At 45.3% G+C, this 12,218-nt stretch overlaps 2 protein-coding genes and 1 non-coding gene across 3 annotated transcripts; 2 read left to right on the forward strand and 1 right to left on the reverse strand.

Moving 5' to 3' along the window:
- Positions 1 to 5,519: 5,519 nt before the first annotated feature.
- On the forward strand, positions 5,520 to 6,353 carry Aspvir_003426 (cell wall mannoprotein 1 family protein; the record flags this gene model as incomplete). Its single annotated transcript, XM_043275010.1, has 1 exon — positions 5,520 to 6,353. One exon carries the CDS (start codon positions 5,520 to 5,522, stop codon positions 6,351 to 6,353), a length of 834 nt encoding a protein of 277 aa, XP_043130945.1.
- Positions 6,354 to 7,793: 1,440 nt separating this feature from the next.
- Aspvir_003427 (uncharacterized protein) lies at positions 7,794 to 9,185 on the forward strand (the record flags this gene model as incomplete). The annotated part of the gene is made up of 1 exon (XM_043275011.1): positions 7,794 to 9,185. One exon carries the CDS (start codon positions 7,794 to 7,796, stop codon positions 9,183 to 9,185), a length of 1,392 nt encoding a protein of 463 aa, XP_043130946.1.
- Positions 9,186 to 10,052: 867 nt separating this feature from the next.
- Aspvir_003428 lies at positions 10,053 to 10,138 on the reverse strand. The gene has a single exon. It is a non-coding gene; the product is annotated as a tRNA-Ile (tRNA).
- Positions 10,139 to 12,218: the final 2,080 nt, after the last annotated feature.

The raw sequence follows: 12,218 nt of genomic DNA on the forward strand, positions 1-12,218 counted from the left end.
TAGTAGTAGCTACTACTAGTACTAGTTAGATATATTTTAATACTTTAATAATATAGTAAAACTTCTAATAAGTTTCTAAGGTATTAAATATATCTACCTTCTTTTTAAGGAGGATCTTTTATCTAGGATTAAGTATCTCTATCTTCTATATTAATATAATAAGACTTAGAATATTATTATTATTATCCTCTTTATTATTATTATCTAATCCCTTACTATTATCCTTATAGAAGGTTATTACTTATATAGTTATTACTTAGGTAGTTATTCCTCTAGAGGAAGTACCTTATAAAGATATATCTTATAATATTTATCCTTATATAGTTACTCCTTAGGTACTTAGTCCTAGGGTACTTAGTCCTTATATAGTTACTCCTTAGGTACTTAGTCCTAGGGTGCTTAGTCCTAGGGTACTTAGTCTTAGGGTACTTTATTTAGTACTATTATAATTATTCTTTATCTTTTTAGCCTTTAACTTCTTATTAGATAACTTTACCTTTCTTTTTAGATTAATGCCCTCCCTTAGATAACTATTAGGTTACTTCTAGAAAAGGTTTTTTTAGGCTAGGCCTAGAGTATATTACCTTACTATTTTATTCTAAAAATCATAATACTATTATATAGTTTATTAATATATAAAGGAGAATAGATTTTATATAACTATCTCTTTAATATCTAGATAATCTTATCTATTAGATTATTACTAAAATTCTTACTATAGAATATACCCTCTTATAATATTAAGTTCCTGTTCTTAATATTTAAATAGAATCTTACTAAATAATTAGTAGAATCCTAGTCCTCTTTATCTAGTTATAGTAAGCTATACTTAAGTACTCTATAGATCTTTCTACTTAGAATATAGTTCTATATATCTTCTATACCCTTTCTATATTCCTTTAATTATACCCTATATAAATAGTTATTCTATAGTTCCTCCTACCATGGCCTTACTATAGTAGATTATAACTATTTTAACTAGTTACTATTATTCTCTAGATTTAGTATATCTTATAACTTCTTTTTTATACTTTTAATCTTTTTAGCCTTTAATCCTGTATCTTTCTTAGCTATATCTAGTATCTCTATAAAGTTAAAGTCAAACTCTGGCTCTTTATCTACTATATTTATTATTATTAGGTCTGGAAAAGGGTTTCTAAGTTAAAGATAGATATAAGAAGAAAGATAGATATAAGAAGGAAGATAGATATAAGAAGGAAGATAGATATAAGAAGAAAGATAGATATAAAAAGAAAAGATAAAGATAGTAATATTATAATTAGAAGATAAGGCTATATATAGATTTATACTTAATTCTTAATATTCACTACTATTAATGAGCAGAATGAATATAGTTAAGGTTAGTAAATAGTAAGAATTAATAAGTAGAGTAAATAGAATTAATAAGTAAAGTAAATAGAATTAATAAGTAAAGTAAATAGAATTAAGGTTAGTAAATAAGAAGAATAAATTAAGATAATAATAAAAGAATAAACTAAATAATAATATCTTTATATTATTCTTAACTATAATTTTTACTTACTTATCTTTTATCTTATCTTTATTTTTCTTTCACTTTATCTTTCTTTTAGATTATAAATAATCCTACTACTATAGATTATGGTTATCTTATAGTATTAATATTATTTTTATTTAAGATATTAAAGAATCTAAAATAGTATTAATATAGTTATAGAATAATATTAAAATAAGAAGAAGACTAAAGTTTTATTAAGTTATAAGAGTAGTATATTTCTTATTTAACCTAATCTAGTCTTAGTCTACTAAATAACTATTATTTATGCTATCTTACTAATATAAATTAGTCATAACCAGTGAAAACAAGTCACAACCTCAAGTTAACATCAAATATGGGCACCTAAGTATGTATCGCATCCTCAGAACATTGATGCAAGGAGCATAACCAAGCAAGTGAATGTACTTACTGCTCTTTCTCGTCTGCCACGGAGCCGAGCGATGCCTCGCAGTCTGCCAATATTAGGTGAAGACCATCCTGCTCGAGTGAGACTTGCTATCAAGAGACTCCTTGCCTACCTTATCAAGTGCTTGGTTGCTTATCTACATGCTGACACTGTGACGTCGGCCACGCACCCGTGCTGAATTTGAACTGCCGGTTCCGGAGCTGTCCACCTGACAGCGCGTCAAGTTGCAAGATGCAGAGACCCCTTTACCGAAAGGGAGGTTGAACCCATGCTATTGACGGCTAGCATCCATGACTGCTGTAAGCGTCGTCCTGCTTGCTCCTGTGTGTGAAGAAACTCGTTTATCGACTATTGAATCCTGCGAAACACAGGCAAACACTTGGGAGATGCCTGAGCATGAGGGAGTCCATGCACCACCGACCCTAACCCAGGTTCGAGAACGAGCAGCTATCAGAAAATACTGAATGAGTGGCCATTTGCCTCTGGGAGACAAGGAAACCACCGAGCGATATCGTGTCAGATCACATCGGGTTTGTCGCCATTGCGGTAATTAGATTGGTAGTCTCCAATCTGGGTGTGTTGCTGCACTTCTCTGTCACCGTGTAGTGAAGAAGATAATACCCCGTCAAGTCAAGCCAGGTTGGTTTCAGGCTATTGAGAATTTGTAAAGGCTTCCGGTTGGAGTTTCAAGACTCAGACACATTCCTTCCAAATGCGAACACATCATCTTGAGCAGTCACAAATTGGAAGGCAGATATTCCCACGTGGGAGAAGACGATGGTATAGGGAAGCGTCGTAAGTGAATTCCAAGCGCGATTGGGAAATTCCTTGTGGCTGTCTTGAAGCTCAAAGATGATCAAACTCCCGTCTTCCTGCTCTAATTTTGCGACTCAGGGCGGGAAGCCTCGATCAGGCCTTGTATGATCGACATAGTCCTGTTTCAAGCGATGTATCAGTTGAGATCAATCATTCATGAGCCCGCTCAAGCCAGAGTATGAGACACTACCTGAATTTGAGCATCTCGCAAGGTTGCAACAACATAACGCTTTCTGAGATCTGACGCGCATCCAACTGTGGTAAAGGATCTTTAGGCCACCCATTGCCACTACATTAAGGACCGTCCATGAAAGGTCAGGCGATCACATGTCCTTTGTATATAGACATGACGCCATTTGACGACAACTTTGCTTCCTTCCTGCCATCAGCTCGCCTCCGACAGGTTATATTAAGGGGCGACCAATGACGATCTTTGATAAGAGAAAGAACCAACAGACCAAATGGAGGGCTAAGCATTCAACTCTGTCAACGCCGCAAGGTAACCGTTTTAGTCCCTTGGATGATTCAGGAAGACGGAGGAGGCGTCGGACCAACGCAACCTAAGAAACCCTATGCCAGAACTTGGAATTACAGTGCGTATTTTCGCCGCCACCCTGCCGTGTTCTATGTTCTGACTCGTCGTTGCGTCAGTTGCCCTGGCTAAGCGTCGGGCCTAACGGCCGCCATCCCTGCTCCTGGCAAGGTCTTAGAGCCCAATCAGTCAATTGTGCAATTTGTGGCCAGGACAGGCCATGTCCCATTGGGAAAGCAGTGCGAATGTGCCGTGACTGAGCGGAACAACAAGGGCAGCGGTCGTATGGAGAATTTGCAGTGTCAAGATTCCAGATTTCAGAACGTCATGTATCGAGGGGCTTTAGGAGACATAAGTCGAAGTTTCGAGAATGGGCATCGATATTCAAAAGGGAAACCCGACTCTTGGAGCCCAGTCATTCGTGACCACCAAAAGCTGGTTTACTGCAAGTCCGCCGAACTATTGAATCATGACAGACAGCTTGGTATTTTGGGCTAGCTCAGTAGTCTCAGTAAGAGCTGAGACTGTGCACGGCTCCTGCAGCTTGAAGTCTGATCCTGAACCCACTCTGCTGTAGTCTGTAATACTAATCCCTAGTTGGAGCTACCGCGGAGTTGAGGCCGAGATTGGTCAAGGTCTTACTTTTGACGCTTATTTACTACCATGTACCTGTGCGAATGCAGATCACCAATCATCATCGAGGAAAGACAGCTGTCTGCCAGGTACTGGATCCAAAGCAATAATACATTACGGAGTAGTAAACAGTTACAAACCAGCAGCTCAGAAGGGCGCACGGAAATTTGTCTTGCCGGGGACCCCAGCTGGTTGGTACACTTGGCGGATCCGAACTTCCGCCACCTTCGCAAGCTTACTACAGCCAGAGAGGGTCCAAGGCTCCACGGCCAGGCACGAGGAACCGAGGTGGATTTTCGAGGGGAAATATGGGGTAACACACAATAGTCTCGAGAATGAAGGAGAGTGTGTAACTCGATCTCGTTTTAGGTATTATCGAAATCGGAGATCAAACGCACTGATAAATTATGAGACCAAGATGCAGATCCGCACTGAAGCATTTGTTGTCTGGGGAGAGGATGGGGAAAGAAATCACTTGCATTATTATTAGGCAATCCGAACCAACATCACACCACCACCTAAGGCATTTTTACGGATAGAATTGAGTAAGTAATTTCCGGATCCTTGACTCTCTGCGCGATAGTTTGCATCAAGTGACTAAAAAAATTGGTCTTTGCCACTGAAACCGCGAGAAAGATCATCCAACAGAAATCATGGAAGGAGCCAGTCAGAGTGGGCTGCGGGGTAAACATTCTCCATGTCTCACTCTTCTCTGTCATCCAGTCGGTCATCCACACACCCGCACCAAACAACATCGCTTAGGACGAACCCGAGTTCCGATGGAGGAGCAAATGAGGGTCCGGGGGCGGGACTGGGGTTGTGATAGCCAGTCCTTACTGTTTATCACTTAGTGCCTGCAGACTAGGCCATTAGTGCAGGGGCTCTACCAATCTCGAAGGCGAAAAATGATCAATGTTGCAGCGCTAACATGGTAGCTGCGGAGGATTGTCCTATTCAGGTGTGACTGTGTGGTGGTTCCTTAGGTATCCGTGGATATTGACTAGCGTAAAGGTCTGCTTTTCCAGTCGTCCCTAGCCATCAAGTAGCAGCCCAGGCTGAGGATCAACAGGCCGTGTCCTTACTGTCGACACGAATCAAGCAGAGTCCAGACCGATGATCTTGCCCCATCCATCCAAACAATGATTAATCCCTCGTTGCCCTTCCCCAGATCCCGGTCACTCATTCGTGATTGGCGACGAGAGACTCCAAAGTACCTACTGTAGCATCAGAGTCCAGTCAATTCGTACTCTTAGGGAGTGGCCATGATCTAAGAATAGTCTCATCCATGGCTAGAATCCGGGAAGCTGCCCCTGATCCGACTTTCCTCGGCCCCAAGTTCAAGTCCGTAGATTACTTCCCCCCCGTGCATGTGAGGTTTAATCTTAAATCCCTGTACCAGGCCCTATATATACAACCTCCCAGGTCACTGCTCGATCCTTTCTTCCTCTTGTCTCTCAGATCCCAAAGAAGAAAATCCAGATCCAGTCTTTCGCTTGCTCGGTCGATCCCATTCGTTTGGCTCACTCGATTCTGTCCATCTATACACTACATTTTTAGATACAACTAATCTATAATACCACCCTTCGTTGGTCAAGATGCGTTTCTCTGCCCTCCTCGTCACTCTCGGCCTCACCGGTGCCCTGGCCACGCCCACTCTGGTCTCTCGTCAGGCCGCTGCCGTCGGTGTCATCTCCGACATCCAGGCCCAGACCTCTGCTCTGGCCTCCGCCGTCTCCTCCTACAACGGTGGTGACCCCTCGGCCGTCAAGTCCGCCTCCGAGAAGCTCGTCAGCACCATCAACACCGGTGTCGACACCGTCAAGAGCGGCGCTGACCTCAGCACCGCCGATGCTCTGGCTCTGACCTCCCCCGTCCAGGACTTGACCAAGCAGGTCCAGGGCGTCGTCAGCGACCTCATCTCCAAGAAGGACAAGTTCGTCGCCGCCGGCGCCGGTAGCACCGTCTACCAGGACCTCCAGTCCCAGTACACCGCCGCCGACAACCTGGCCAAGGCCATCTCCGCCAAGGTCCCCTCGTCCCTCTCCGACATCGCCGCTCAGCTCTCCGCTGGCATCACCGCCGCCATCCAGAAGGGTATCGACGCCTACAAGGACGTCGCCACCTCCACCGGCTCTTCTTCCTCCTCTTCTGCCTCTGCCACTGAGACCAAGACTGCCACCGAGACTTCCACCGGTACCACCACCAAGACGGCCACTTCCACCGCCGTCATCCCCACCGGCACCGCCTCTGGCAGCGCTCCCCCCTCCACCACCGCTACCCCCACCAAGGGCGGCTCTGGCTCCAGCACTGGCTCTGCCACCGCCTCCAGCAGCACCAACCTCCTCGCCACTGGCGCCGCCAGCAAGGAGCACTTCAGCTACTCTCTCGGCGGTGCCGTCGTCGCTGCCGCCATCGCCGTCGCTTTCTAAGCGCCCCCTTTCTGGCTTTGACGATTGACTCTTGTCAAACACTAGTCAGACGGCGGACGGCGGAGAGCAACGCAATGATGCGATGGGAACGTTGATGATGATCAGTCACGAGGCAAGACCAGGGTTCCAACGATCGGTTCATGAGAATGCTACGCGAGGACAATGGCAATGACGCCATCGGGCTTGTCGGCTTTCCATCCGATCTTTGTACTTGTTAATCGACCGTCGGATCCGGGTCACCGGCTTGGATCCGTCTGTACGCAATATAGTTTTAATAATTGATATCTCTGTATACTTGTCAGTGCGCTGTCTTCTTCCACGTAGCTTAGTAGAGTAAGTGCTTGTCTGTTAGTCTTCACTTGAGTCAGCAAATGATTTCGAGTCATTGTCCCTAGGCCTTGAATCACAATGTGTTGGCTTTGAGCAAGTTGGGCAATGTAATATTATGCCGATGGACATGGTCCTGCATCCCAGGATTGAGATTGACGGCAGTCTCGCTCATCCAAGCTTCGTCGTTGAACTCCATCGCATGGAATTCTTTATAAAACGCGCTGAAATGAGGATTACTCTCAGTCCGAAAAGAACTTTTGTGGCCTTCCAGTCGGTGCAGGTGCTGGGGCAGAATGTGTCATCCCTTGGACTGACAACCGCTGAAGACAAGCTTGCTGCCATTGCGAAGCTGAAGTTCATGTTAACATTAGCGGATCTCAATATGTATGGTGGGCTAACCGGCTGGATGCAGTCTTACGTTCCCGACTATTCCGCAATCACCCAGCTGCTGCAAGACCGAAAAACATGGCTATTGAGTCGAGGTTCCTCGAAGGAAAAAGGCACGTCAGTTTTACACAGAAAGAATGCCTTTAGATTATGTTACTGACAAGGGATGTGAGCCCTTCAGCTGCTTGCAAGTCCACCTCAAGGATCCAGAATGCTTGCAACCAAAACACAGAATGCTTGTTTCTGTATGGCTATTTCCATATGTTTCTTTGAGCGATTCTTTGTGTTGCTTCTTCTTTATCTATTCACTGTTTGACCATGGCTATTTGCATCCAGCTCACTGTTCGCCCCTCCTATTATTGCTTGATAATAATAAGCAAGTTAACTATCTCTTCCATTGCACCCTCGCACAACACTTCTTCCTTCCACACCTCATCTACATGTCTCATTCAGACGCGAATCACCTCTTTCATCTCCAAACCCAATAGTTGAGGCACCGCCTATGGTTTCTCCGAGTCGATTGTTCAGAACCCAACTTGATACCTTTTTTGCACAAGTCGACTGAGCCACACCCGTCTCCTACGGAACGGCTTGAAAACAACCTCATACGGAACGGCGTGAAGAACAACCTACCACAGGCGAGTCCGTGGTAGAGCCTACGACCACACCTCCCTTATCGGAGAGTCTACGCTGCACAATATCGACACCACCGACGATTACACTATGGGAGCAAAACGTACACCGAAGAAGAACAAGGGTAATGCAGCTGCTGAGGCAGTTGCTATTCTGGAAAAGCGCATTCAGGACTCTCAGAAAGTGGCGCAAGACCTTGATTACGGCCCTTTTATATTCATGCCCCACGAATGGCGGGTCGCTGTCGATTTTGCCAAGTTTCCATTGAAATCTGCACCACCGTCTGTCCCGAAATTCCAGGAAGAAAAGGTTCCCATGACACCGGTTGGCATTATCAAAGACTTGCCATACAGCTACGATAACTTGCATGATTGTTTTTACCGATTGGCATACACCACAACATTCCTAAAAGCAAAGACCTGCTCGCCATGGTACGAGCTATGTGATTCCACAGGGAAAACAGTGAGATCAGAGGACTGCTGTCTGCTCCCGTCGTATAACAACGACATCGATCGGCTTAAGGTAGCGAAATCATCGTTTGAAGAACAGATTATGCAACTTGAACAAGCCTACGGCGAGTACACATTTAAGATGGTTCATTTTCGCAATGAACAACGAGCATGGGAGGTGGCTTTACTATCATCAATCCACCAGGCCAAGCTCTCGCCAATCCACGACGACAAGACTATGGCAAAAATCTGTACATGGGAAAGACAACAGCTGCGCAAGGAAGACGATGGCCAATTTGATACGTTCTATTATGGCAATGCAACAGTGCCAGACAAGCGCCCTGTATATCCCTTGCAATGGAACAGACCGCGCGGCCCCCCCTTACCCCAATTTGTGCCACAACAACTGAAGGATCTACGGTCATCGATCGACAAAGTTAATCAGGCCATCTCTAACCTTACCGAACTCCAGACTCAAAGCACGACGGGTGCCAGCCACAACAAACGCTCGTTTTTCAAGCTTAGTAATGATGAAGATGAAGACACCGAACAACTCACATTGCCTGACAACCTCTCACTCTACCTGGACTGGGTAGCTTATAGACACGCAGTCTGGGATGCTGCTGGTCTACCCGGGCCAGACGAGGACCTACTCGAAAAGTACAATCTCCCTCAGCATATTGACAGTGATCGCATTGCATGGTCAGCATCTCTTAAACAGTTGGGAGTGACGAGACTAAGGATTGATGAGGATCTCACGGCCTTTCCATGGGGCAAACCGGCAATTGCGCTACAACGCACCCTAGAAAAAGCGACAGGATATACCAAGGACTCATTGTTTAGCGACAAAGCAATGAAGGCACTTAGACGCATCGAACAGTGGTACTTCACCTGTAATGCCGCCGATAGGACAGCACTTTCATCGAAAGTCGTTGATGAATGGGCGATCACTGCCAAGGGCAGGACATACGTGATACAAGCTCTCGAACAACTTGGTGCCACAAAAGAAACACACCCCACTTTCTTTGCATGATACATTAGAACCCTCCTTGTCGCTCCATTCTTTTCGGCATGCGTTCTTCTCTCCCTTGTCTTATAAGGCACCCTGGTTTACACAGTGACCACTCCGCTGACACATTTTTCTTTTGTTTCACCTGCAGAGGCCGTTCTTCAGCTGCGTCTAATGCCTTCCTGCTTCAGTGATATCCTGGTTTTACCACTACTCTCCCTGTGTTGTTTTATGATTTCCGTCAGTGCGTCATTCACTCAGTTGCGCGGTTATCCTGGCAGCGACACCTTTATGTTCATCCAGACCTACCACTCCGTTGTCCTGTCTGACCACGCCTTAACTCCTGGTCAACTGCCAACAACATCCCCCCGAGTTGAGTCGTCCCCATGCTATTGTTCTTTAAAAATGACATATGCATTACTCTCTTTTTTTTTCTGTTCTTTTTTCTCCTTTCCTCATCGCTCATCGGGGATGTTGTATGTCCACGGTCACGTAGCACCAGATTGTTTAACAGCTTAGCTACTGTACATAACTTGACAATAACAATACTCCCCTGACATACAGCTTCGCCACAAAGTAGCACGACCATTGGACGTGTTTCTCTCGAAGTGCACGACAAAGTGATATGGCCACTACTCCATATACTTCTGTGACTGAGAAGGTCAAGAAGAATGGGCGGAGAACTACTCGATGATAACGGACAGAGCGTCACCTGGTTTGCAACAAGCAGTAATAGATCAGAACTGTCACATAACGATATTATAATCTCCCATGAAATACAACAGCAATAAACGAGTAAATAAATTATAATCAGACGATAAGGAAGAGTTGTTGTCCGTCAGAGGGGGTGTCAAACACAACCAAAAAATAAAATAAAAAATAAAAAAAACATGGACACGGGGAGAGTCGAACTCCCGACCTACGAGGATCAAACGACCTCATAAGCTCGTCGCTCTAACCAACTGAGCTACGCGTCCGTTGTTAGTAATGTTAGTCTAGTTTTATAATTCATATCGTCATTTGCGTTTTGGAGCATCTACCATGTCGAAAAGATTTTAACCAGGTGGGCAGGCGAAAAAAAAAAAAAAAAATTGTTAGTCTGCGAATAATTTGCTCTTCCCACTTCGGCTCGGGTATGAGTATGAATGATTTGTGGGAGTTTGATGTGTTGATGTGTCCAAGTGGATGTCCTCGTTTGCGACCGGATTCAACCTTTGCTAACAAAATGCATAGTTCGTTCGACAAAGGTGTAGCAGAAGTAAGAAGGACTTGACAAGTTTCTTCAGGATATTAAGACGGCAGATGGATAAGGTCGCTACTCGCTACGCTAGACTCAGGACTTCGAAAGTCTAATTCGCAGAGATTTTCGGTGGTCCCAGTTCGCGCCACAGGCGGGTCCATAACGCCTGTGGAGTTTGGAATTTGTATCCTGATATTAACTCTATTTCTTGTACTAGGGACTTATACATCGTTTGAAGGATAGAGTCTTAAGTGCTCCGTAGTTTATGTATTTGATGGTTATGTACAGTAATATATATTCATGATGTGTTCCTTTGCCTCTGCGCTGGAACCAAGCTTCAGCTCAGTCTGTCCATTCATTATTCCAAAATAACACCATTTCAACACTAGAAATAGAACCCAGCTGCGAGTACACTGACATATATATGTTTCCTTGACTCGGTGCGTCGTACCCATATGTACAGTGCGGGACCCTCAAGGATTCGGAGAGGTCGAGCAATGAAAATGGAACAGTCAAGACATGTAGCAGTAGAGTACTTGATAAAGACAAATGAGAAAGCTCTTATACACAGTCTACGAGAGATACTTCCAGCTGACACGGCCACGGCAATGATCTGTTCAACACCCCTGTGCCAAAGTCGACGGACCCGACAGTGGTCAATTGACAAAGGCCATTAATATATGCACGAACATGAAGAGACTGAATACTCCGACAAGAATTCGTGCTTGGAACATCTGGGACTGCTATTAGAGCCGCAATCATGAAGAGCCCACCGAATGAACTTAAGCTTTCGGCAGTCACTCTTGGCAGGGACAGAGCCTTGCTGCAAAGTATCCATAAGAAGCGTCAATTCGTTCTCAACAACAACTTCCTGAGAGGAGCCATGAAATCAAAAAATTCTCTCGAGACGCTCATGCGGCAAAGGTGATCGTATATCAATGCTATCAGGTGGGCGAGCACTTGTGGACCGAGGAGCCGAAATCCGCCAGGCACAGTACGGACTCGTATGTCACGTCAATCACCAACAACAAGAAAACATCCACTAGTATCCCGTCCATCGTCAATCTGTACCAGTTTCTCCTTGATCGATTCAGTGGACGAGAGACTATGTTCAGGGCCGGTTGCGAAGTGTCTTGGAACGAAGAGGGGGAGGGTCGGGATCGAATCGATCTTTGACGGGGACTAAAAACAAGTATTGTTAGCATCCGTAACGATCCTCAATGGCAATAATAGGAAATCGTAATAGCAGCGATATTGTTTTTGTTTTTGCCGGCTCGAGACCGACGGGAAGGAGGTGCTTTGCCCCCAGCCGGGCGCTGCTAACAAGGAGTCGAACCCTGCTCGCCACTCCTACCCAAATCCCCCAGCAAGCCCACACAACCCACAAACCCACAAACCCACAGAAACGTGAAACCCGCATGGCCCACATATTCGGAAAGCTCCGAATGATTCAAACAAAAATTCGATGGACTCGGGAAATTCCGAGCCCCGAAAGAAACCACTGAGACACCAGTCGAGACAGCGAGCCATGGCGAGAAACCAACCGAAGGCAAGGTCCGGGTACAGTAGACAGGCGGTTCGCGGCGAACGCGAAGTAGTCAAAATTTGCAACGCTGACGGTAGACACTGAGGTATCCCAAGTTCTATGCAGCCTCGAAGGGACCCCATAGGAAGAGAAACCAGTTGTTTATCATACCTTGGCGACAAAAACGAAGACGCCGCCAGTATTGTGCGTGAGAACTGCACGATGCAATCCCCCAAAACAATAGCATGGCGTGAGGGCCAATCTCCTCGGAAGTCGAGTCGTCAATTCATGA

Source organism: Aspergillus viridinutans (genome assembly GCF_018404265.1).
Source record: "Aspergillus viridinutans IFM 47045 DNA, scaffold_15, whole genome shotgun sequence".
Lineage (NCBI taxonomy): Eukaryota > Fungi > Ascomycota > Eurotiomycetes > Eurotiales > Aspergillaceae > Aspergillus > Aspergillus viridinutans.